The following is a 27593-nucleotide window of genomic DNA, read 5'->3' on the forward strand; positions in this document are numbered from 1 at the left end:
ATGGAAGATTTGAGAAACAAAGGAAAGGGTAAGGCATAATTTTTTCCTCTAGCTATATGTCCTTTCCAAAAAATAAAGATAAAAAGTCTGCCCTCTCAGTTTTAACTACCACATTTGAATCAATGCCTTCAAATAACTATCTTTAATCCAGCCATTCCTCCAGAGCTCTAGACCCTTTGTCCAAGACTCCTTCTGCAGCACCTAAATCTGTACAGCCCACATACACCTCCAAAACAGCCTAAAATTCATCTCTTAGTCTCCCCATCCAGCTTCCCACATTTTCACTGGTGACTCTCAGCTAAAAGCCACCACTGCAGAAACCCCCAGCCATGTACAGTGTAGCTGAGGCCAATGACCCTCAGCCATATGGCTGCAGATAGCATCCTGTCCCATCCCATGGGACTCTGCTGAGACTTAGCCCAGTCAGTGCCACTGTGGACACCACTACCTTTGCATACATGCACAGAGACTGTACTCAACCTTGACACAACTATGACAAATTCCTGGCCCCTCTCACTTGCTGATGACTACACTCTCCCTGACTCTTTAACCTCCTATGTCCATGACCTTCCACTACACTTTGATCAATCTCACAATCTGGTTTACACACAGGCAGAACTGAGGAGGGGAAAATCCAGTGGGGCGAACCCACATGATCATGTATATTGGCACCACCTCAAGTCCACAGTGATCAACCTCAGTCGACCCTTATTGCCACTTGACATTGTTTTTACTTGGCTCCCAAGTGATTATTCTGGACTCTATCATTCTCAATACCCCTACATGATTCCTAAACATTTTGCTCTCATTAGATGCCCTTGAATACTGCTCAGGACAAAGCATAGATAATGTGTATCAGAATGCTCAACATCTTCAGTTTTCTGAGTCAAATACTAGTCTTGACCTGATCTCTCTTTTATTTTCTATGCTCAGTATGTCACCTATATGTTAGTTCTATAACCTAATTATTTTCAAGGTACCATACTTCCCTCACTCAATTTTAGCCCCTCTTTCTTTATGCAGTCTCCCTGTTCCTCAATTTACCTAAGTCTTCAACATTGTCCTCAAATAATAGATCTACAATCCTAAGGCTGATTTTCTTCTCTTCTCTCCTTTCTCTTCTCTCCTCTCCCCTCCCCTTCCCTTCCCTCCCCTCCTCTCCCCTCCGTTCCCCTTCCCTTCTCTCTCTCTCTCTCTCTCTCTCTCTCTCTCTCTGTCTTTCTCTGTCTCTCACGCACACACACACACTGGCCTCCGTGCTAACTGACCTGCAGTAAAGAAGTGATCCATTTCAGAGGGTTCTGAAGACATTAGAGATATTTATAAATAGTACTGAGGAGCTGAACTGCTAATCATTAAGAAAACCTCAATCCCCAGGACTCACTCATCAGGGTTAAAAAAAAAAGAATACAGGGTAAAGGGATGCTGGTTTTGTACCTGAACCTCAAGTTACACAATGGCGCGGACCTGGGATGAAAGTCTGAAAAGTTTGTTACAAATCTATCATTTGCATCTCTTCTGACCACATGGCATGGCAGCCAGCAGGGGCTGTAGAGTCAAAGAGGCCTGGGATTGAGGCTAGGCATCACCATGCACTAACCAAGTGACCACTGGCAGGCTGTATAAGGTTCCCAGCCTCAGCTCCTACATCTGTAAACAGGAATAATAAAAGCCCTAACCATACCCTTGAACACTTACTTTCAATGACCTTTTGTAGGGGTAAAATAATATATGTACAACTTTTTAGTAAGGACTAGTTCAAACCATAAAAAGTTTTTAATATGATATACTATTTTTACCTAGAAAAAAAAAGATAATTTCACATTGCTCATTCTAATACAATATCAAGACTAGTTAATATCAGTTATTATTATTATTTTATTCTTTGATTTCTCTTGTAATCCTTTTATATACAGATTGACTATCTCTTTGAACATCATGTGTCCAGTTATCTAAGAACTTAAGTTAAAGTTTTAATATCCAACCCATATTTTAATTAACCTGTCAGTTAATGAAAGGCCCTATAAAGAGATGATTTAAATTATTATACAAAATTATTTAAATGTAGTCTTCAAAATATCTCTGAATTTCAATGTGACTTAATACCAATAAGAACATTCATTAGAAAATATACTTTACAGAGATTAAAAACACTTTTAATCAGAATGTCCCATTAAATAATAGTCATGGCTTTTTAAATAAAATATATTACTCAGAGAACTGGGGGCAAACCTTGATTTCCAAACATGTTCTACTATCAGTCATTTTTTATGTTAAATCAAATGGAAATAAATATTTTTAGACCTTTGTACTAAACTGATCCAACGTACCTTATGAATGCAATTTAGAACACCATGACTTCTAAATAATATTAATATAGCTACCAAATTAATTATTTAGTTAATAATGAACATGAGCCACATTCCATTTTTTTTCTTCCTTCTTGCTTACTTTCTGCCATGAAACTCCGGCCATGAAACAACAGTCTGAAGTTCAACAACATTCTGAGAGGCGACTCCAAATGGATGAAACCGAACCAGAACTCGGGGAAGCACAACTAACAGCACATCGAAATGCGTCTAAAGGTTGGAATCATTTTCCTTTTTTTATTCTATTCAGAATGTATCTTCTACTCATTATATAAATAAGAGTAAGCAATAAGACTTTGTTTAAATAAAGAACTTTAGAAACAAGAGGGATATATTGTGGACAGTATAAATTTGTTTCCTTAATGTATTTGCTATGTTTTCTTTAAATAATTAACTTCATTTGCCCATTAGGTATAGTGTACTGATTGCATAATCATTACTTACATTGCATTTTATTTTATCAACTGTAGAGTAATATATATATAAGCTATAGCTAGTATATTAAAAAATACTTACTTTTCACCAGGAGAGCCACAGGTAACATCGGTCAGCAGAGAAAAGGCAAAATTCTCAGTCACTTCAGTAAAGTGACTAAATCCCCTAGTGTCCTTACGCTTTGGGTTAATAAGAGAACAAAGAATCTCATAGAAAAGATTTCGGCTTTCGATACTGAATGCTTGATTTTTCCCTTCAACAGTTATCTGGAAAAAAAATCCAAATATGAAAATTCATCTTTGAAAATAAACTGCTTAAATGATAAATATGGTATAATACAGCATGTTTCTTATTATTACCATTAACAAAATAAGAATGAATCTATAAATTAATATTTCAAATACATCCATTTGTACTTTAAAATGCATAATAATTTATAAAAAAGGCATAATCACCAAAATATGTTCTATTTAATAACTAGATAAGCTGTATAGATAAAGCCCAAAATTGTTGCATGACTCACTTATTTTTAACTATAATAATTAACATCATGACACAAAACTAATCTTACTTTTACATCTACCCTCAAGGCTTCTTATTCTGACCAACAACTTAGAAAATAAATACAAGAATATTTGTGCTTAATAGAAGCAAGATTATTCTTGATTACCTGTGTTTCAATAAACAGAAGTCACCACAATAAGTCACTAAATTTCTAAAACAGCAAATGAGAAAATCCTTTACCAAATGTGAGTAGTCAAGAGCTCCTGGCACTCTTGCCTTTACCCGTAAGTATCAGCCTTCCTACCTTAAAGAATTGGGTTTATCTGTTGTTTGAGGAACAAGAAAAGTAAGAGAAAAAATAGCTTTCGTGACTTATTTTTTTTTCCTTTCCAGAATGATGGAGACCATATCTTTATTGTCTGACAGGCACTGTTGTGAAGCCACTTCCTTGTTATTCACGCTACTCCTATATACCTGAGAAGTCCCTATTAATTCTTCAAAATCCAAATTAGCCATCACTTTCTCTGTGAATTCTATACTATGCCCTCTTGCCTTATCTTATACATAATTGCTCTCTTTTTAACTTGCGCATACCTTTATTAATGAATTTATGGCAATGCTGAATGATTTGTTTGTTACTCCTATTAGTTGAGCACATTGAGGAAGTGGCTCATGTTCCCCATATTTTTTTAAGTATATCATCCATATTAGTGCTAAGATGATACTGAACTGACGATCTAAGTTTATAAGAATAGCCATCTCAAAGACAGCTGGTAAGGAAGAATGGAGACTAATCCACAAGGAAAAGATGATAAAGGGTACGGAATAAAAATTTAACAGAGGAAAAATTATAATGGAGACAATGAATCACCCTATTGGAAACCGAAACAAACTGAACATGTTAAATGGAAAAGAACCTTAAAGAAATGCTCCCAAGACTGAGAGAAAATATATCGGACAAATAGGACAAATTCATAAGATACAACAAGCACACAAAAAGAGCTGGTAGAAAAAAAAAAATCCTTGTTAAGGTAAAGAAATAATCCTGTTTGAAAATGCAGAGCTTACATTATACCAAAGAAAATTAGGAAAAGAAACAACACCAGATGTATCTGGGTGATTTTTAAATATTATTCAAAGAGTTTTAAAAATCCTACTGGAAACCAGACGGGGGGGGGAGGGGGGCAGGGGGGTTGGAATTACTAACAGAGAAAGGAACATTTGTTTGACATCAGACTTTTTTGCAAATGAAATGCCTGAAGCCCCAAGAGCAACATATGGAGTTTAAGGATTAAAGGCTGTGACCCAAGAATTCTAGAGCCACTCAACCTTTCATTTACATCTAAGGGCAAAAGAAAGTTTATTTTAGTAGAACATACACACATACACAAAAAGTCCCAGAGAGTCATTTATTAACAGGTCTGTATGAGTTCTGTTCTCAGAGTGTTATGTTAACTTCTATAATTCTCACAATGATCTCATGAGGGAGGTACTAGTGTTATTTTGTTTTGTTTTGTTTCCAGATAAGGAAACTGAGGCAGAAAGAGAATATCTCACTTGTCTAAGAGCACAGAGATGGTGAAAGGCCCACGAGGCCCTCGTGACAGCCACCCTGCTGTGACAAAACATCTCCCTACTTGCGTGCCCTAAAAAAACAACACTGATTGACTCGGCTTGCAAAAAAGTCAGTCAAAATTATTGCAAGCACGAAATACAAAACTGGGCAGTAAACTATAGAGCTAAGTCTGCAGCACTGTTAGTGTGATTATAAAATAAATCAAATGTAAGAAATAATTCTTAAAATATAAGATACATAAACATAAAAAAGTATATGGTAACAAGAAATATTCTGGCTCTACAAGGGCATTTTACATAAACAATAAAAAGAACCTCTAAAATTATCGAAATTGGTTTAGAGAAAAGAAGAAAACCTGAATCAACCATGGAAAAAATTTTAAAACTGTCAGAAGAGAAAACAAAAAAAGGAGACCTTTGTAGGGAGAGGAGAGTCTATCGAATTTTCACAGAACGTATTATTTCTGTGCTCTTTCAAGTGTTCCAGAACACAAAATTAGAGGCAACGCCTCCTGACTCATGGTTTACCAAGCTTCAATAACCTGGAAACCAAAACATTAAAAATTTAAAAATGTGCACATCATATCCAGCAGTCTTAAAAGACTGATATTATTAAGCAACCGACAGCATTTTAAATAATTTTCTTTACACCGTACCTAGGAAAATCAAGATAGAATATATTATGTCATAGCAAAAATTTGCCCAATAGCTGAATTTTATCCAAAAACTCTTTACAGTGAGTCATTTAAGGTTCTTGCTCTTTTTTAGCACAATATTTGTTTCTTTTGAACATAAATAAGTAATCACTTCTAGTGAGTATAATACCAATATGTAAGATTTACTGAGCTCTTTAAATATATATATATACACACATGCATATACACACATACAGTGTAGAGCAGATTCTGTTTCAAAGAAGTAAGACAAAAATTAAAATTTAAAACACTTTCACTTAAAATACAAGACCTTATAGAATAAAGTTCTACCCAGTACTGCAAAGTTCTATTCCTGAGTTTGAGGATTTTTTGGCTTAGAGCATATATTAAGCACATTTAAACATATGAATGGTTGCTAGATAAAGTATAAGTGACCCTATTTGAATTTCAGATAAGCAACCAATAATTGTTTGATATAAGAATGCCTCAATTAGTGCATGCAAATAAAAATATCAATTTTTAAATTTGCAATATACTAAAAAAATGTATTCACTGTTTATCTAAATTTCAAAGTTAACTGGGCAGCCTGTATTTTATTTGCTAAAATTGCAACCCTACCATGTGTGACTACCTACATTTTCAGTGCATATTTTATTGCTGTCTCATTCTCATCATGAAACATATTTAAAACATAAATTTGTTTTGTATTTTATACATATGCCAGGCCTTCTACATGGCTATTATTTTTTCCAATTTTTGTTATTATAGGTAATGCTGAAACAAACATTCTTGTTATATATGTGTTTGCAAACATTCACCACACATATTAGTTGTCTTATTTTTCTTACTCCCCCCAACCAAGTTTAATTGAGATATAATTGACATATAACCAAGTTGTCTTTTGCCTTAGCTTGTGGTATATCCAAAGAGATGTTCTGTTTAAACTTTACGTGGTCAAGTTTATCAATCATTTCTTTTATGACTTCTGAGTTTTGTTTTATGCTTTCAAAAGATCTTTCCCACTTCAAACTTATATATTAAAAATGATTTGTCCATGTGTTTTGCTTTCGTAATTTGTCTCACAGTTAAATCTCTGATCTGTCTGGTATTTATTTGGGAGTACGTTTAGGATAGAGATCCGGCTCTATTTTTCTTTCGAATAGTTAAATCAGCTGTCTCAACATCACTTACAGAATAATAATTTTTGACCCATTTATTTGAAATGTCAACCAGTATAAGAGATTCCACATACGCTTGCGTTTACTTCTGCACTTTCTCTTCTATTCCGGTGATGTGAATGTCTATGCCTGCACCAGTGCCACCATTTTCATCTGTAACTTCATAATGTATTTTCACATATGGTGGGGTGAGGTCCCTCTCATTTTTCTTCTTTTTCAGAAAATTTCCACCCATTCTCACATGTATATTCTCCCAGGTGAACTACAGTATCATTTTGTTTAGGTTAAAAAAAAATTAAAAATAAATTACTGATTTTGATAGGGATTATACTGCATTTATAGGTTAATTTAAAGAAAACTGTTATCTCCATGGTATTGAGTCTTCCTATCACCACATAAGGTACAGATTTCTGTTTCTTCAAGTATTTTGTGTTACTCAGTAAAATTTTTCAGTTTTCTTTATATAATACACATATTCTCTATATAATACATATATGTAGGTAAATGTATCTACATATATTTTATATAACTTCTGAATAAATCAGTTATTCAAATCACCAGATTTCAGTACTGACATATATATAAATAGTATTTCAAAAGACAATATATCATAACGTTAAAAAAATTTAGTAACAATAACAAGAGCAAAAGCTGCTTCATTCAGTTGGAATACAATAAGTATCTGAATAATGTTTTCTAGTTGATTTTATATTTTATAACACTTAAAGCATATTTTACTGCTCTAAAAATTCCCAATTACTTAGTTCATATTAATTATTTTAACATATGACAAAAAAATTTGTACTGTTTGCTAACGGTTACTTTAAAAAAATTAATTATTTTTTCTAAAAGAGCTTCTTTCATAATTTTGTTTCATTATTCACAACAGAATTGATAAAAAAGTCAAGATGTACTATTTGATAACTCCAGTTAAATAAGTGTTGATTCTCAACCAATAATACGCAGCTCTCTTACATAACTGAGAAAAAAAAAAAAGTAGCGGAATGTCCTTGTATCTTCTCTAAATCATATAAAATGAAGTTCTGTTTTTTTAAAATGTAGTTAACTGTACATCCTTTACCTCTCCTTGGCCAAAAACAACATGTTATGGTCCTATGCTCTTTCATCATTAAAAAATTTAAGTAACTATTTCCTGGAGTAAATTCTTATCTTTAGAACTTTGTGTGAAATAGCAGTCACTTCTCTCTACTGCCAAGCTATTTGGCAAGGCCCCCTCTTCTCACCAGTGTGTTTTATAGTTTACTTTTCTACCCTTTGGGCATTGTATTTTAAGAGATACCATAAGAAGTAAAATAGGGATAATAATCTAAAACTCCACTTTGAACATGTGAAGTATTTAAAGGTCACTATGTAAGAAATACAGTATTTAGAAATTTAACTTTTTACTTATAAATATGTTAATAAGAAATACCTTGATAAGAAAGACCCCAAAAACATTCCACAAGAGTCTTTTCTGTTAGTAATAATTCTTTTTGTTTATCTTCTTTCATTTACATTCTTATGGTCTAACATCACCATTTAATACCATCATTTGCAGAAATGTAAATAATAAGTAGGTTTAAAATAAAACCTGGTTGATCTAAGTCCACACTAATTTGAATGCCTGAAGTTGTTGGTCATTACTGAGTTCTCCTTTTCTGTGCAAGTTTTCAGTGCCCAGGAGGAGCAAAGAACAAGCAGAGGGCAAACAGCTCCTGTTCTGTGGCATTTAAACTGGAAGAACCATATAGTTTGCCATTTTTTACGGACTCAAAAAACTGAGATGCAGTTTCAAAAGCTATTCATCCAGTTTCTGAAGACTCAGACAGAGCCTGTAGCTTCTGACATGTAGAACCTCTTTTTGGACACTGGGCGGTCCTTCCTGCTGCAGTAGATTACTCATCACTCTCTGAGTTTAGGACTGAGGTTTCCAAGTAGGCATAAGTCACATACAAGCAAAAGTATTGTGTCAGATATGACGAATTCCACTCTTATGTTCAGAAATTTAATTCTACTTTAATTCCATGATAACTGACATTAAAACTATGTGTTGTTGTTTTTTAAACATATGAAACCTTACTAAACCAACTGCTGACACTTGCAAGGCCTTCTTACCTTGTCTATTAAATGCATCACGACACTGAGCAGTTCATCTGTGCTCTCCAAGACCACCTTCATGCTAAGGCTGTGGAGCACTCTACTGAGAACGTCACCATCCAAGGGCTGCTGCAGCTGATCCGCAAGTGCCCAAATGGCCTGCGAATCCACATCAGAGACAAGAGTGATGTTAGCAGTTCCATACGTTTTGTCAATTCTGGCACCACCTTTTGGGCCAAAAAGCACAATCTGGAAGCGTTTAGGAAATGCATTTAAAGACCCTGTTTCTGGGGTAAGGATGACATCCAATACGGTGTTTCTCTGGCCAGGTTCAAAGACCAACGTGCCTTCGGTTCTCACAAAATCCTTCCCAGAAATAGCTGGAGATATGACAGTACGACCAATTGTTTCAGTACTTCTCAACTCCTAAAAATTAAACAACACCACTTCAGTTAAACTATAATACCTCCGACCTTATCCTAAATAAATCCTTATTCCTTTAACAAATTCTATTTCTCTTAAACTAATCCGCCATATTGACATTACTACTAAAATGTGGGGTTTTACACTTTTTCTAATCTCCTAAAATAAATTAGAGAGATAAATAAACATCACAACAATGAGGTTAGGAAAGATAGATGCCTTAAAATAGATTAAGAAAGAGAATTAGGGAAAAAAAGATTACTATTGTCTCACAGAATGTCTTCAATTGTGAACACACTAAAAACTGTGCTTTAAATAATACATGTTGCAAAATATAAGTACGGAGAAAAAGAGAGAATATTTACATTTTCATTCTCACTTAGAAATTCTGGGAAGATGGAGTTTAGGAGAGTAAAGAGAAGGCAGAGGGGAGAAAGAAGAAAGCAAAAGAAATTGGTCTCTTGTTGCTCACACTTAGATATGAAAATACCCCAAGGAATAATGATGTTGGGCATATATACCTCAGAATTTCTGCAAAGGGTGGTTATTAACCTCTTTTTGTAAAGTGAAGCATAAGAACTTAGTCAAGGAAGTACCAAAGTAATGTGCATTTAGTTATTACTGAGTCACCGAGTATTAAACTCCTAGCACGTGACCAGGTGGCATACTGTGGATACAGATGTGAACAATAGAATCCCTGCACTCACTGAACTTATTCTAGCAGAGGATATAGATAATACAAAGGTTATAGTATTAACAATATATGTTTATATAAATATGGATTCTATAAAGAAAAATAAGACTAGGTAAGGGAATGTAGGGTGATGGTAAGATACTACTTTAGATAAGGTTGCTCAGGGAAGCTCTTAATGTGATATTTGAGCAGATACCTCAGTGATGTAAAGAAACGGGTCACATAGGGACGTGGAGGAAAATAGTCTAGGCAGAGGGAACAGCAATTACAAAGGCCCTGAGGTGGAAACCATCTCAAAATGTTAGAGGAAGAGCCAGACAACCAATGTGATGAGAAGAAAGACAAAAGTACAAGAGGCCAGCATCAGAGGTGGGCTGGGGTCAGATCATGTATGTCCATTACACAAAGTTTGACAGGAAGACACTGGAGGATTCCATCAGGAGAGGGACACATTTTATTCATATTTTCATGAGTATTCGGGCTCTTGTGCATAATTTGGCTGTAGCAGGGGATGACCATGGAGGCAAAGAGGAGAGATAAGAGGTTTCTGCATTAGTTTATATTAAAAAAAATGGTAGCTTAAAATAGGATTGTATGAGTATGAAGAGGAAGAAGTGCTCAGATTAAGAGTCTGTTAGTTCAATGTTGAGTGGAGAGGAAGAAAACTGAGGATAACTCCTAGCTGTTTCCCTGGATGAATGGTGGAAAACTGGAGGAAATATTCTTAAAGAGTCATTACACATCTTAAGCCTTAGATGCCTTTTAGACATTCAAATGAAGACGTCAAGTAGGAGCAATCAGACACATAAATCTGTATGAGGGTAGTGAAGAGACTGCTGAAAAAAATTCAGTTCTCATTTTACAGATGATATTTAAAGAAAACGATAGATCTGGATAGTTTAGTCTAGAGAGTGAGTCTAGGTGAACCATTTTACTTACTGGTCAGGAAGACCAACATAGGCAACAGGAAGGAGCTGCCAGTGAGGTAAGGGCTAAGAGTGGGAAAGTGTGATGTTTCAGAAGCCTGAAGAAGAACATGCTTCCAGAAGGAGGAAGTGACCCATTGTGTTAAAAAGGGAAGAATCAATGAAGATAGAGTTTTTAAGAACACCTGCATCACAATGGTAGGAAAAAAGCCTCACTGAAGGTAACAACAAAATAGTCTATTGATTTCAGAATAGGTAAATTAAACTATCTATTGGAATATATTGTCACAGTGAAATTGAAAGAACTACACACATCAACATGGGTATTTTTCAGAAACATGTTGAGAGAAAGAAGCACACCATAAAACAATACACTTGGCAGATCTCATCTGCATAATTTCCAAAACAGGTAAACTTAAACAGCACATGATAGGTGATAAAACTATTAATAAAAAGGGAATAATGTAACATGAGATTCAGGGTAGAGGTTATCTGCAAAAGGAGAGGTTATTCTACAAGGAAAAAGCAGGATGGCATCAGAGAAGGGTTCATGGTGGCTAGTTCTATGATCCTGTCAAAGCTGAATTTCTTAAGCTAAGGGGTGGTGACTTTATTATTACAAATTGTGTATATATACATTCTATCCACTGTACGATTTACTTCCAGTACGATTTATTTCACAAATCGGACATTTAAAAAAGATGAAGCAATCAAAATGTTTTTGTATTTATAAAATACATATAAAAACAAGTCGCACTATGCAATTTAAAAGCAACAGAAATCATTATAGAAACAGCCTTTGAATAGAATAGGCAATGTGAGAATAAAGGGGAAAGGCATGTTCTTTCTTGAGCTTGTGTGCTTTGGGCTATAAATGAAATAATTTGAAATTGGTTTTCAAATTTGGCTTAGCCATAGGCCTATTTAATTTAATGATAACTGGAATGAGTGATATTTTCATCCTCTCAAATCTTTATATCCTTAACTTTATATTACAAACATGTAGATATGAGAGAACTCATGCTAAGACTATAGTATTTACAAACTGGGAATGCTGACCTACCACAGTGTATGTACACCGCAGCTGATGTTTTAACTACATTATGAAAATCTATTTAAAGTAAAATGAAGACAGATATCACTACAGCTTGATCCCCAATTATTTTCTTATTTTTGCCAGCTACTGGAAAATAGAATTATATGTCTTTGTCTTCTGGTAGCTGCCTAGCATCCGGAGAGAAAAAAATGCAGAGATAATGAAGCAATAAGAAAATAAAATAATAGTGGAGAAGTAAAATGTTTATTTCTAATTTTTAAAATTAAACTTTTTATTTTGAGATAACTGTAGATTCATATGCAGTTATGAATATGAATAATAAAGAGTGATCTCTTGCATCTTTTACCCAATAGCCCTTGTTGGTAACTATAATAGGTCACAAACAGGACACCGACTTTGATATAGTTGAGACACAGAACGTTTCCATCACCACGGGGATCCTTCACGCTGATTTTTATAGTGTTATAAAAATGCTATATGAGTTATAGATGCTAGTGACAGCATGTGTTTTTGAAAAGCATCATTTATGAAGAATCTAGAAAGAATATTAATAACTATGATTGAGATATTGGCATTCAGAGTCTTATACTGGAGACTTGAATTCCCTTCTCCTCTGAATGTATGAACTAGCTTAAAATGTGCCTCAAACCTCTTTATCATCTGTTCTTCATACCCAGTCCCCTACTCCACAAAGTAGTGAGCCTATGATGCTATATATTTCATGGGAGAAGAAGAATAAAGCACATTTTTTTTCTCATTTCTTTTCCTATCTTAAATGCTTGAAAGAAAAAATACTAAAATCTTCCCACTATGAATAATTCTCTTCGTGTTCATATCACTTCAGAGCTATGTATAATGGAGTTTATTTCCATTCTCAAAGACAAGCTTTTCTGCCGGGGAAGCTTCCAGGACAGCCTACAACCCAGAGCTCTAGTCCTCACCTCCCATCCCTGACTCACGTAGCTGCACGTGTTGTACGTTATACATGGTACATTCTATGCGTTTGAGTCACCTGACAGCGACACAACTAAGCATATACTAAACAGCACTTTATAAAAACAAACAAACACCTTTAAAACTCTGAGGCTTAAAGAGTCACCAGGTTTTGAATTTTGAAAAAGAATAAATGGTGACACTGTCCAGAAAGGAAGTTTTCAAATTGTGGGTTTCTTGGAGTTACATGTGTAAAGAATTAAAGACGAGAGCTAAGGTAGGCAAGTTCCAACTTGTGCTTCAAACAGAGTAGATAACCTTTTTGCTTTAATATAGTAGAGTTTTGCTGTGAAAACAACATTTAAAAAACAATGCTAGATAGATGTACAGTGTTGTTTGGACCAACCCCAGGATCTGGTCACATAGTATCACATAAAATTGCTTTTGTGAATCCCTAGATATCCACCTGCTCCCTCCCTCTCTTTATACTGATGTCAGCTAACAGGATGGATGTGAAAAGGTAGGTAAGGCCACATGAATTCATGCATTTAAAAAAAGATAAAGACCAATTAGTATTTGAAGTTCTGGAGAAGGTTTCCAACTAGTCCAGATATAAGCAGTAACGAAGCCTTATTTTTTATTCTTATTTAGTTTTATAGTGAAGAAATTCTAGCTTTCTAGAGATCTTATAGAAAGATTCACATAAGATAGTCTCCATTATACAATCAATCAGGTTTTCCAAAAGAAAAAACAATACAAAAGACAACCAATAAAACATGATCTAAGTGAAAAATTGAACTATTTCAAGGATAAAGCTTAATGTTATAAACAATGTGAATTATGATGGCATCATAAGAAAATAATGTATTGATTATTCTCCATTTCATTACAAATGCTAAAAGAAGAAAACCTTAATGTGTGTTAATATATATCCCATTGTTACCTGGGTACTGAAGTTAACAGACATCATCAGTCCTGTCCCAGAATCTCTGGACACCTGCAAACTGATTAAAGTGGCCTTTTTATGAGCCACTGGCAGCCGAGAACCCACAGAAAAATACACAAAGCTTTGGGGTTCATCACTCTGTAAGAATTTAATCTGTGCAAATCTGGCACTATTGTTTATTGCTGCTCCAGCAGTTACTTCATATAGTTCCACAAAAAAATGCATTTCAACTTGAGGTATCTAATGATGAAAGAAACAAAAAGAGGATGATTACTAATATATTTCTATTTTAAGATAATTCTTATGTTAAGAATTAGCATTATTCACATACATAATTACAGAAATAAATATATAGAGAGAGATACATTCTGTATAATTACAGAATTAAATTCTTAATTTTTTTTTTTTGGTCTTTCTTTAAGAAACATTGTTACTCTCTCTGGGTGAGCTTCTTAACAGAAAATCAATGCCAGGAGACAATCTTCAATAAGTGTGTATTTCAGTAAATAAAAGTATAAATAAAATATATTCATGCAATGAAATGTTATTTAGTAGTTAAGAGGAATGAACTATTTCTATACTTTCCAACGTGAATGGGTCTGAACACATGATATCGAATGAAAAAAATCAAGTTGCATAATAATATGCATAGCATGATAAAATGATGTGAAGTTAAAAATTACATAAAGCTTACTACATATCATTAATGAATACATATCTATTTAAATATTTAAAAACAAAAAAATGCTTGGGTGGAGGGGCTGGTTGGGTTGGGCAGGGCATGGAGTTTGAGACATTCACTGTAGATAGAGGAAAAAAAGAGAACTTCAGCTTTGTCCATAAAATTTTATTTTATTTCAAAAAGGTTTTACATAAATATAACCAAATATTGATAATAGTCAATTCAGTAATTTTATGTATTTTTCAAAATTCCCCAAAATTCAGTATCAAGAGGTATAAATTTAGTCTGCTGGTTATAGTTTGCTCATGTTTCACTTTGATTCTTTCTCTATAATCTCAAATAATTTATTTTCTAAAGCCTGAGTTCAATTTTATAACATACTGTCAATCACCTATTTATACTTATTCACTCTTACACAATAATCTAAACATCTTAGCAGCATTGCTAGCTTCCTGACATAATTCAAAGCTAAAATGATGCATTTTCATCTGTATTTGCCATTGTATAATCTGACATAATGCATCATTTTTATTCATCAGCAAGGGCCTCACTCATCATTTGTTTTGTGATCATTTTAATGAGACTTATTATACCATGAAACAATACCACAAATTCTAGTATTATCCAAGAATAAGTTGTATGTTAGTCACACACAGTAAATGAACTTCTACCGTCTAAAGAAATATGTTTAGCTTCCCTATAGCACATATCATTCTTTACAATTTTTGATCAATTGTCGGTAAGTATTTAAATATGGTAAAAACTGTACTCTTCCCAATTTTGAAAAACTAAATTTGAGAAATACAAGAAACTAAAACATTAGGAAAGTATGAATAATTATTTTTAAGAATTCTTATTCCCTAATGTCCAAGAGAGCTTTAATTCACAATAGTTTCATTTAACTAAGGTTTTCAGCATATTAAATTATTTTATATTTCAGAATATTATATTATAGCACAGATTTTTCTCTTTATTTTCTGGTAAAATATTTCTTCTCATTGTGACAATGATTAGAACATTGCTTATAATCACTTAGTCAAAAGAATATGTTATAATCTAAGTACGAAACTGTCTAAAACTGAACCATGTAAAGATGGGTGCCAAACATAATTAGACAAGAGACAGAAGGAATCTTGCAGTTTTACAAAGAAATACTCTATTCAAACAATGCCAGAAGTACATTGAGAAACCAAAACTCACAGATTATATCTGAATCTCTCTAGACTTAAATATGACTGGAGACCTCACAAAAACTTATTTCATTGTAACTGCCAGCAAGTTGCCTTCCCAGTTAGAGCGGAAGCATTTCAGGATGATCTTTTGGCCTAATAGTATAAAATGGTTTTTCCTGGGCTCATACTTGCCCAGAAGCAGACTAGGTAATAATGAAACAATATCTTACTTACTTAAATTTTTTTTAAAATATTTGCAACAAACGTTTAAATATCTGTTTAGTAACCAGATTTGTGGGTTAAGGGTATGCTTCCTAAATTAACTTTTACCTTCAAACATTTTGCTATTATAGAATCATTAGATAAAGCATTAGAGAAAGAAGGAATTCAAAAGATGAGTTCTAATCTTGGACTAGGGAAAGTTACTTAAATTCTTTATAACAAAAATAAAGTATTAAATAACTGTAGAGATGATAATTAGAGATATGATAGAGTAAAAAAACTTTGAGTTGAGGGTCAGGAGATTGGATTGAGTTTACAAGAAACCATCATTAATCGCTAGTATAATTCTATGAATGAATGTGCTGTGTTGGCTGTGACTGGTTATAACTCCTCTACCACTAGTACTGATGTACCTTCTTCTCAATCACTAAATGCCATGGACCTCATTCCCACCCATTGTGAATAATAGTTATAACAACACTTTCTTATGAAGGGCCAAGTCCTTGCCAAGAACCCCGCAGAGGACATCTCCATGATCTCATTTAATCTAAGCCCTATTATCAAACCCATCAAACCAGAAGGGCTCAGGAGGGCTAAGTAACTTGTCTAATGCCACCCAGCTCATTAGTGGAAGAGCTAAGATATGAACCTAGGTCTTCTATCATCAGAGCCCAAATTCCTAACCACCACATTACCTCCCAGAATATGTTCAGTATCCTTGAAGTCCTTCTTTGATAAAAAAATAAAGAGATAGTTCTTAGATCAAAAGTTAAGGGATAGTTAGTTGTGCTGCTCTGCTGGGACCTCCAAATAATTTCTCAAAGCCCACTACAGAAGAATTTGTCTGCAGAACCAGTTTTATTTATATGTCTAGGTATCAGTTTATCAGACATAAAAAGAAGAATCTGAACTGGACGAGTAATACGTTTCCTTCTAGTCATAAAATTTAATTTGATAAAATAAATGTTAGAAACTTTTTTAAAAATATATTTTTTCCACTCTTCTAATAATATAATCTTCCTTCTTCCTTCTTTTAAAAAACTTTCTCTTACTGAAACTGGAACGTCTTTACTCTTGCCTATACCTTGCCAAAGAAGACAATGAGAGCGAAATGCCTTGAATATTAGCCGCAGGAGAAAAATAAACTCTATGATTTGAACATTACATTAGAAAAAGAAATAAGAGGTGAGGCCAAATTCTTTCTCTTGCCTAACTGAAACTACTTGGATATGGGCTCAGTAGCATTTCATGAGTTAGGAAGAAGGATATACACAGCTTTCATCCTATTTATTGCCTCTCCCATTTTCTTACCCTTTAATTATAGTATCTTTCGTGTGTAAGAATCCCCTTAGTATTCTCCTGCAAGGAGGGCAAGCTCAGAGGAGTAGTCTCTTCTTCTTACACTCTAATTTTCCTATTTTCCTTCCTCTCAGCTTCTCTAAGACCACCCCAATTTGGCTCTTCTCCTTTCTAACCTCTCTCCTGCAATAGAGACTCCTTCAAGCAGTATTAAAGCACAATTCTCTATTTTTTAGAATGTTTTCCTATATCTGGCTGCTGTCACCAATAAGGTATTTCCATTCTGTGAAAATTGTTTTCATCTCTAAATACATGCAAGCCTCACTTTAAAAGAACCAAGTCGGCCAAAGACTGATAAACACATTTAGCCAAACAGTAGTGAAGGATTAAAATGATTTTTAACTCAAAGACTTTTCTTACAATTCTGAGGTGAACACCTATTGTATGATAGATGTCTTAAGTCTAGTGAGAACTGTCCAAGATGCTAATTCACCAAAATTCTTATTGGAGATAAAATGTACAATAGAATTTTCAGTAACTCATGTATGCCATACATATTTATGAAGTGATGGGAGAAATGCAAAGATTAATAAAAACCATGTTCTAATTTCTAAGCAGCTGAGACTCCAACAGTCAAGATGAAATAAGTATGTTTTGACCCTGCATGTAAATGATAACTTCCATAAGAAAGGCACAGATGAAGTGTTTGTGAATTTAGAGAATTAAGAATTCTAATTGGAGATATCATGGGAGGAATCATGGAGGAAGTCTTGAGGACTATTCGGATTAGTCTTCAGGAAAGAGTTAGGAAAGTAGGGCTCTGGGGGTTGCCGAAGGCATAAAACTATTTAGACAAATGCACAGAAGGGGATTTAGATGTTTTCAAGTAGAATAACATTATCAAATGTTTTAAATACTGAATTTTAGGTTCCTCCTTTTTAATGAGATAGTAAGAATGAGAAGCTGATGAAACTCACAGTAATATGCAATAATATGATATGTAAAATTTTTAAAAAATTAGTGGGAATTCAATATTTTAAAAACTTATTTCTTAGCTCTATCACTGCCAATGTAGCCACAAGCAGCAGAACCCTTGCCAACCAACAGCTCTCATGAATATCTCTAGTATAGAGATTTAGACCGCTCTAAAACTCTTTCTGATGAAAGAAATCAAGTCCTTGGACAGTAGCTGATTGGATGGTTTAAGATTAGGAGAACTCAAGATGAGTCTGGGAATATGCTAATATACTTCTAGAGATTTCTAAAGCAAAATAGAAAGATAAAAAAAAAAAAAGCAACTTAATAGGACTTTCAGTGAAGTAACATGACTTTTGGAGCAGCAAAAAGAAAATAATTTAGTAAGTAATTAAAATTAGTTAAATTTGAGTCTTTTAAAAAAATCTGTGTATGAGCAGACTCACACGGTTCAAACTTATGTTGTTCAAGGATCAACTGTATTTTCGATCCGCGATTGAGAATCCACGTATGTGGATGGCCAACTTAATTTATAAATAGGTTTTCAACTTTGAGGGTTATTGGCAACCCTAACTCCTGCACTTTTCAGGGTCAACTGTTAATTGCATTTGTGCATGCTTCTCTGCTATTTTGTTTGGCATGTACAAAGAAACCATGACACTTCTGAATATTCATAATATTATGTCTAGTTTTTATATTAATTAATTGAGTTTAATAAATTAAGTAGTGGACAAAGAGAAAATACTGAGTGCTCCTTAGGTTTTACAGTATCACAGAACAGCCTTAAAAAAAAAAACAAAAAAAAAACACGTGATTACTAAATGTTATCATTAACTAATACCATCCAAATAATTCAGATTCCCTTGGAAAGAGGGGAGAATGTCTGTCTCCTGGGTGCTATGTACAACATGAACCAATAGGAATTCATCCAAAGGCTCACCAAGCATGACCTCTGTGCCTCTTCAATACATCAAAATTGAACTTTCTAACTACCTATGAAGAGAGAATGAGAGAACTTTCATTCTATGATGAAATCTATGGATATCGTATAATGTGATCGAATCTACAGATATAAGAAAAGCAAAATACTAAACATTCAGAGTAATCAGAGACACTAATCTGACTAAAAATGACTCAAGGGATCATTCATTCACACGAATAGGTCAGCCCAGAAGAATCTTAGAAATGACAAAAAATAAAAATGGTGTAAACTGATGAGCATTTTTTTTAATTGAGATATAATCTACATATAACATGTATTAGTTTTAGGTTTATAATAATGAGCTTATTTATAAAAATTCTCTTATGTAATAAATTTTAAGTCTGAAGTCCGCTGCCCAGCAAAGAGATAAAGACTTATGGCTAGGCAAAACACAAAGGATCTCCACATAACTGACCTGTAAATTGCAATAAAGTGGCTTTAAAATTACTTATTCTAAAGAAATACAACTGAAAGTTGACAACATGTGCCTTTTCATTTCTTACCTTCCCTGGTTTTAGCTCAGTGGTGATAAAGCACTTTGTTTGACCTGCGGTACAGGTGGTAGTCCCTGACACAGAGAGAAGTGTATCTATCAGGTTCACACCATCCTTCTGGAGCACGGCGGCTGTTTTGTTAAATGTGACTCGCCAGGAGACCATCACATCTTCAAAGGCCCTAGGAACAAAGTAAAACTTATGCAAATGCAGTAAGAGAGTACATTAGCCCCGTGTCTGACGCAGAATGTGTTATCACTGTGCCTAAGTGTACCTCTTCATCTAAAGCATAACATTTAGTTTACATGGCATTCTTTGACCATACTCTATTCAATACTGAAAAAGTATTTATTGAAATACTACATATCAGGAATGTGAAAACAAATAATATTTTTCTGCCTACTATGCCCATTATGTACCAAAAATATGAAAATAAAAACTATAGAGAACCCCCATCTTCAAACAAACATTCTTTATTTTCTTTTTCAATTAAATGTATTGCGATGCCATTGGTTAATAAAATTACACAGGTTTCAAGTATACAAATCTATAATGTATCATCTGTGTACTGCATTGCATGTTCACCACCCAAAGTTACTCATTTGTCTTCTAACAAGAATTCTTCTCAAGGAAGAACACAATTGCTAAAAATGGTTGCTATAAAAATAAAGAGCAAGAGATTAATCTACATTTTACAGACACTACTTAGGCCCAAAATGGAAAAAGCAATATACATACACATACATTTTTGCATACCAAGTGTATGTACGTGAAGAGCATTCAGAAGATGTGTACAACGCTAAGTTGCAAGCAAATGTTAGTACTCCAAGTCTTCCTAACAAGACATGGTTGCGTATGGGAATGATTGAAGAAAAGAGTAAATATAACAAAGTGATGACTAACATCTGCATGGTGCTTTATGAACTACAAAATGATCAAAGTAGCCCTAAATCATGCTCATACACCAAGTGTGTTAAATTACAGATTAAGAACTAGAACAGCATATGAGGATGAGACATTCAGAGCTGTGGCAGCCATTTGGAGACCATGAGGAGAGAGATCACTAACACACGGAAGAGGCAAAATGGAAAAGATAAGAACCCAGCCCAGGTGTTTAATGACACTGGTGAGCCACTGAAACAACTCTGGAACTGCCAACTTTTAAGCTTTGTATTACGTAGATTAATTAAATGTCTTTGTTGTTCAAGTAAAAAAAAAAAAAAAAGAAGAAGTAGAACATCTGAAAACTGACAAAGCAAATTCCATACTATGTGCTTTTATCAATATTTCATCATGCCTTGACCATTTAATCAATTCAAATTAGATACTGTATAGACACACAGGCTGTTACATCTTCCACATATATAAAAAACATACCTGTTTGGCTGCCTTGTGACAATCAGTTGCAGTCTATTCCTATCAGCTCCTTCACCCAGCTCAAGTCCACTCTGAGACTCCTCACTAAATCCTATGATGCCATTTTGAAGATCACTTCCTGAAAAGAAAATTGGACAATTATAATACATCTCAATCTTTAAAAAATTTCTAACGCTTCACTAATCTTTCCAGTTCAGATGGTATAAAAGTGAGAAATTCACAGGTGAGTTGGGGGGAGCTATAATTTTTAAAGATCTTTCCTAAAAATAGACTAGAATTAAAATGGTAATATCAAGATAGCTAACACTTTGAAAACAGAAGACCAGAAGAAAAAGAACATCAAATCCTATGCCCACAGTGACATACATATTTATGTCTCTCTGATGAGACCCTACATTTGACAGTTCCAGACTTTTTATGTCTGTTCACAGTTGAAAGTCAATATATCGTCATAGAATGTAAGTCTTACCAGAGAGCAGCAATTGTTTTATTTACTGCCATATTCTTAGTATCAAAAAGAGTGGCCAGCATATTGTAAGTGTTCAATAAAAAATTATTAAATAAATGAACTCCATAGAACTGATTTACCATCCAATAAGAGAGTTGACCCAAAGACCATATATGATATGCATTCAGTTATTTGCCCCAGAGAAAAACAGATTAAGGAACTCTTGAGTATCTCTGAGTAAAAGAAAATGCTCCGAGCAACAATTGAGATTGTAGGCACCATCATACCACAAAATTGTGTTTAGACTTGAAAATACCTCAGGCCTACACTGTACTGAAATAGCCTACTGTTTTATCATAGTGTCATCTGAAACTCGAAATACAGTATAAAACTATAAAAGAGCTGAGTAGGCAAGAATCATGAGATGGCCTTGTCAAGGCTCTAATATTGTAAGGTATTGACAAGCCAAGCTAATCCACTTAAATACAGTATAAATTTCAGAGGAAAATTACAAATTATCACCAAAAGATTTTATAAAATACATAAGTAACTCTTTAAAAAACCTGCATTTTTAAGCTATCATAATATATATACTCAACAGTACAAAAACTATATAAACTGTATTGGTTCAAAAGCAGAACAACAGAAAATAGTTTTGATCTATTCCCCAACAGATACAAAGAATTTCCTGACAAAGAGGTCTTAGACTTTGGGGTGGATGATTTAAAGTGGTTGGAAAATTCAGAATAAGGTCTTAAAACAGGATAGGCAATCATGTATTTGGATGACTAAACTATTTTCCAGAAGAAGAATACAAACTTAACTAAGTTTAAGATTTTTTCTATATTGTAAAAGTATAGATTTATAGATTGTTTAATTGGTTCCAAGCTAAGTGACATTTATAGTCCATTAAATTTTAGCCTGGCACCTCAGAACAATATGTGTTCAATATGTTATGAGTCCATGACATAGGAAAACAATGTTTTAATGAATTACGATGTGTGATTCAAGAAATTCACCCTCTTAAATTTTAGAATGATCTTACTGCAAATTTGGTACCACAAAAGTACGTTTTTATCTCCATCATTCCAAAGACACACCTGTAATAATGATCATGGCAAAAGCTGCGAATCCAGTGTCATCCTTTCCCTTCACAATCTGTGCTCCCCCTTCAGGGTCTGTGAGAAACACATAAAAGAATTCCTGCCCCTCGGGCTCATCATCATCCAAAATTTGAACCAATATTTTCCGTTCTCTTTCTCCATCTATAAACAAAAGGAGAAGAGTTTGTTCTTCAAAGTCTTCTTCTTCAATTGCCCATGTTAGGTTGGAGATTCCATAGATATCATGAAAGGGCAATGCATTTGGTTCCTTCTGAGTGGATCTTTCACCGAAGGTTTTAACTATGACACTGACGTTGCCAGTAGACCCACCAGTTCTTCGGATAAGAACTTCTGCGGCATTAAATGTACCATTCACCATCTCCTCTTCAACATAAACAATGGGTGGACCAAGACTAAATGTTCCATGAATGGAAACATCTGCATTTACAGTGGCCACATCAGGCTTCTCAGACATGGCAGGTGTACCAAGAAGGGCAACTTGTTCCTCAGGAACGGCAGATATACCAGTTGCCTCAGTAACAGTGGCAACCACTTCAGTCGTTTGTGGAATGGCTGTTATTTTGGCTGTGCCAAGGTGTGTGGTGGAGGAGTCAATTTCTACAGGAATGAGAGCTGTGTCAACTGCTATAGCTACAGTTGTCTTGGGGAAATAAACATCCATTCCTGCCAGGTCATCATTATCCAATATTGTGATTACTGCCACACTAAAGTCTAGATTAAGGCGTGGTCTCCAATTAGCTTTTGTAAATGTTTGTAATTCTTTAATTTCTACTGAAGTGAGATTAATGTAAAAAAATTCTTCTATTTCAGGAAGCTGATCATTAATAATTATTATTTCAAAATTAACCTCAGCTTGGAATTTTTTAAAAAGCAGTTCCCCGTTCTGAACAGGCTCAAAATCTTCCAGTGGATTTGCACTTCCTGCAGTTGTCTGATAGGAAACTTTAATAAGATTGCCATGGAACCCAAAGAGTCTTTGTACATGTAATCTGATCATCTGTGTATCCTCTGACACTATGATGTTTCTTGAACTAGGAGAAAATTGAAAGATTCCCATTGGTTCAATTTCAGCAACAGTGAAACCTGATCTGGAAAAAAAAAAATAAATCATAAAAGAAATAATGAAATATAGGAATACCAACCACTGTAGAGATTGATCTTTCACAAATTGATATGCCCTTTCAAATTCCATAAAATCTTACTTACTTATTGATGAATATATCAGAGCGCAAGAAATGTAAGAACAGGAGTTAACATTGTGGGCGATAGGACCTAACAGGTTTTAGCCAAGTGAAGAGTTCACAGGTTTCTGCTGTTTCTCCAGTCATCCCAGAGCAGTTATCTGAAGGGTCTGAAACATCAGGCTATCTTTTATGATCAGTACACAGGGAACCAAAATCTCTTAGGATGCTCTGGCTGTCAGCCATGTTTCTTACCTACCAAATAGAAACACTTGCCCCTGCTAGATGCAAAATTCTTGCTTCTTCCAACAGGCCTGTAATGGGACTATTCTCTCACACAAATGTTGCTAAAATTTTACACGTGAATTGGAAGAAATGTCCATGACTGAGTGGTTAAACCTTAGCTTTATCTTATTTTGTTGTGCGTTAATAGTTATGTCAGAAGTAACACTGGTAGCACATCAGCGTAATCCAGATCACAAACATATTTTCTTTGGCTAACAGTTTTTTTTTTTTAATCGAAATTTGAATGTCTCTAGGAAGGACACCCCAGAGCCCATTCCTCTCTATTATCGAGCACTGATAGCTCGATACATAGCACAGTGGTTGAGAGCTAAGACGAGGCCAGAGAGCCTGGATTTAAATCATGACCCCAACACTTAGTAGCTGTGTGACACTAGGTCCATTACATCATCTGTCTGTGACTCACTTTCTTCATCTATAAAATGGGACTAATAATAGTATCTACGTCATATGGTAGAAGAGTAAAAAAGTAAACATATCTCTCTTAAAGCGATGGCTGACCAAATGTAAGCACTATAAAACTGTTAGCTATTATTGGTGTTGTTAAAGGCATTTGAATTTGTTATCTTGAAATATATTTGGTGGCCACTTTTTAAATATTTTTCATCTGCTTCTTAGAAAACAGCCCCCTTTAAAAACAGGTGACTTTACCACATGGTTCTTTTCGGAGACGGTACCCTAGGCCAGCGTTCTCACATCGGAGGTCATGACAAGCTCTCTCCAAGGCAAGCAGTGGGTGGTGACTCGGAAAGCCAGCCACCCTCCATGCCACGGGGTCTGGGCATGCAGGCAACACGTTACTCTATACCAAAAATGTTTTTGCATCTGCTTCAAGGAAAGTGATCCTTGTCTTTTTCTGTTTCAACTAATAAATTCCAGATTACTCTTCAGAGACTTTCTTGGTTGAGAATTGAACTGGTCTTACCGAAGCTGAGCCCCACCAGGGGCACTGCTCTGCACTCCCGAGAGGTGAACAACAAAGGCCTCTGGCCGACCAGGGCTAGGAAATGTCCACAGGGACACTCTTTTACTTTGTTCTCCATGGGAGAATGACAGGCTCCCTGAAAACAAACATGAAAAGAGAATTAGGGTGTCAGTTCCGAGTTCTTAAACTGGGATTCAACTTTTAAAAAGGTAGTGAAAGTAAAACATTTAAAAAGTGAGAGAGGGGGATAAATGAACTTATAGGGAGATTCCTAGATCATACGAACCCTGTCTTCAACTCGTCTGCACAACCCATCGTGGTAGAGATCAAACCATCTAACATTTGCACCTCACTGACCCTCATAGAGCTAATGGTATATCATTAGAAATAGATGAAGTAACAGTTGTTCTACTGTAAGAAATAGTCAGGTAAACATGTTATGGACGCAAAGATGTGCCTTTTTTCTTATTATTGTATGGTCCAAATTGTTTTTAGAACTACTTTTAACAAATCCTAATGTATAAATGGCACAGTCTGCTTAATGACCATTATTTCCCAGGAGGGGTATGAAGTTTTTAATTTGACGGAATAAACTTTGTCTCATTCTCATCCAGTAGCTTTTGCAACTCTGATCACTCTAACATGAGAGAACTATATTAGAAAACAAATGGTTCACTGTCCAGAGTTAGAATGATCCAAGAAAATTTGTGGCCGATTATATACCTCCATGTTCTACAGGGCAGATCTTAGAAAAACTATGATTTACCGAGTTTTGGGGTCATGTTGCCAACAACAGTGAATTCAGGGATTTCTAACCCAGGAGCATATCCAGCCACCCAGGCAACCACGAGAGCGCCGTACGTGCCTCTTCTAGAAATCACGACTTGGCTTGTTCCAGCAGTGATATCCGTGAGTGAAAAAGCAGTAGATTCAAATCCAACCTGGGGGGAAAACATGCTGAGAATATTTTATTTTGCTCTAAAGGTTCCTGTTTTCTGAAAAGTGGGTTAAAAGTCAACTTTCTCTTTGTATACACAATATATATTTCCCTGTGTTAATTCAATTAAATTCAAATACGACCTCTGAGCCTTGAAAATTTATTCTATTTTATAATTCTTATTATAGTTTATAGCTTTATAATTTTTTATCAAAATGAAATCCTTCAAATTAATAATATTCAAAAAAGACAAACATTTTTATAGCTAAAAGAGAGCAAAAGATTAAAATGGCATTTTAGTATGATTTGTTCATGGGTCTTTATAGAATCTGATCTGTTTAGAATTTAAATTTGACTTTTAAGACATAATAACAAATTCTTTGCTTATAAAGTAAGCACCATGAACTAAATTATCTATTAAGGTTTTTTTAGAGCATTGATTCAGTTATACACACACACACATACATACATAGATGAAAAAGGTGAAAAAGATGATTATTTTAATATTCTAAAAAAATCATCTTTTTCATCCACATTAAGTAAGATCTTGTTTTAAGGGCAACCTTCCCTGGCTCCTCTGGGATTTATAGATGAATTAAGTTCTAGTCAATGAGTAAGAATAAAACCAAATTATTGGCTTCACTTTGACAACTCAGTTTACTTCTTTTGGTCCTAATATCTATAAGTGTGAGATACTATATGATTACCAGTTCTATATTGAAACTCATTCTCTCCATTTTAAATTGAAATGGACAGTAGCAGGGAAGTATAAGAGGGGTGCCACACAATAGCTTCTGTAGCTACAGGGAAAAAAAGGGGGAGGAACCCTTCAATTTGACACCAGCCTAGATTCCACATTACAGTAAGGCTTCTGCTTAGCAACTGTCAAAAACTTTGGTATATCTCAGGACATGCTTGTACAGGGCTAGAGGCTGTTAGAAAGCATCCTAGTCACAAAGTCTGTCTCTCTCTCCCCCTCTCTTCCTTTCTCCCCATGCCTTTCACACACACACACACACACACACACACACACACACACACACACACAGCATATTAATAAATCCCGGTTAGACATACAGAGGATACACTGAGGACAGGAGTATGCCATGACTGGCCCTGATCTTTGAAGTGATACAATGATACGATGTTATGTCAATGTGCATGGACTAGAAGGAAATATTTTATTATGGCAAATAAATGATTCAGGTTGAAAAGAATCATTTTTATAACTACTTGTGAACAAAAAGAGGACAACAAAACTTCAAAGCATTATTAAATTCTACACCCTATTTCCTCTTGGACAGAAGAGGTGCAGAAAGAAACCTATTACTCCCAGTTATTTTTAATGCTAATGGAGTCTGCTTTAAGGGACAAAGCAAATTCATTCCCTGTGGAGAAGCAGTTCATAAGGAATAACTGAGGAGCATCCCCTTAATGGCCAGAGACCCTGTTACATACACAGGCCGCCTGCCAGATCTGCCTGTGTTCCTGCCCCTTCACTGCACAGATTCCATTTCCACATCTTGGATCAGGCCTGCCTCGGACGAGCTGAAGGAGCTCCCCGCTGGAGGAGGAGGACGCCATGATACCTTGTCATGGTGTCAAAAATACACACATTGCCATAGCCAGGGACGACAGCCCTATCTTGTTCCTACATCAACAGAATCACCCTGTGCAGG

The 27593-nt window shown here is 34.9% G+C and overlaps 1 protein-coding gene across 3 annotated transcripts in view; it reads right to left on the reverse strand.

The window, feature by feature from the left end:
- Positions 1-27593, reverse strand: part of ADGRV1 (adhesion G protein-coupled receptor V1) — a 473598-nt gene that overhangs the window by 265825 nt on the left and 180180 nt on the right. For all 3 annotated transcript variants that reach the window (XM_036225348.1, XM_036225347.1, XM_036225349.1), the window contains 8 exons: positions 25744-25918; positions 24978-25113; positions 22545-23656; positions 20997-21114; positions 19629-19800; positions 13791-14033; positions 8833-9240; positions 2886-3070 (listed from right to left, as the gene is read on the reverse strand). In XM_036225348.1, coding sequence (XP_036081241.1) covers positions 2886-3070; positions 8833-9240; positions 13791-14033; positions 19629-19800; positions 20997-21114; positions 22545-23656; positions 24978-25113; positions 25744-25918 — 2549 coding nt within the window. The remainder of the gene's footprint in view (positions 1-2885; positions 3071-8832; positions 9241-13790; positions 14034-19628; positions 19801-20996; positions 21115-22544; positions 23657-24977; positions 25114-25743; positions 25919-27593) is intronic.

This window comes from Rousettus aegyptiacus, unplaced genomic scaffold (assembly GCF_014176215.1).
Source record: "Rousettus aegyptiacus isolate mRouAeg1 unplaced genomic scaffold, mRouAeg1.p scaffold_m13_p_8, whole genome shotgun sequence".
Classification (NCBI taxonomy): Eukaryota; Metazoa; Chordata; class Mammalia; order Chiroptera; family Pteropodidae; genus Rousettus; species Rousettus aegyptiacus.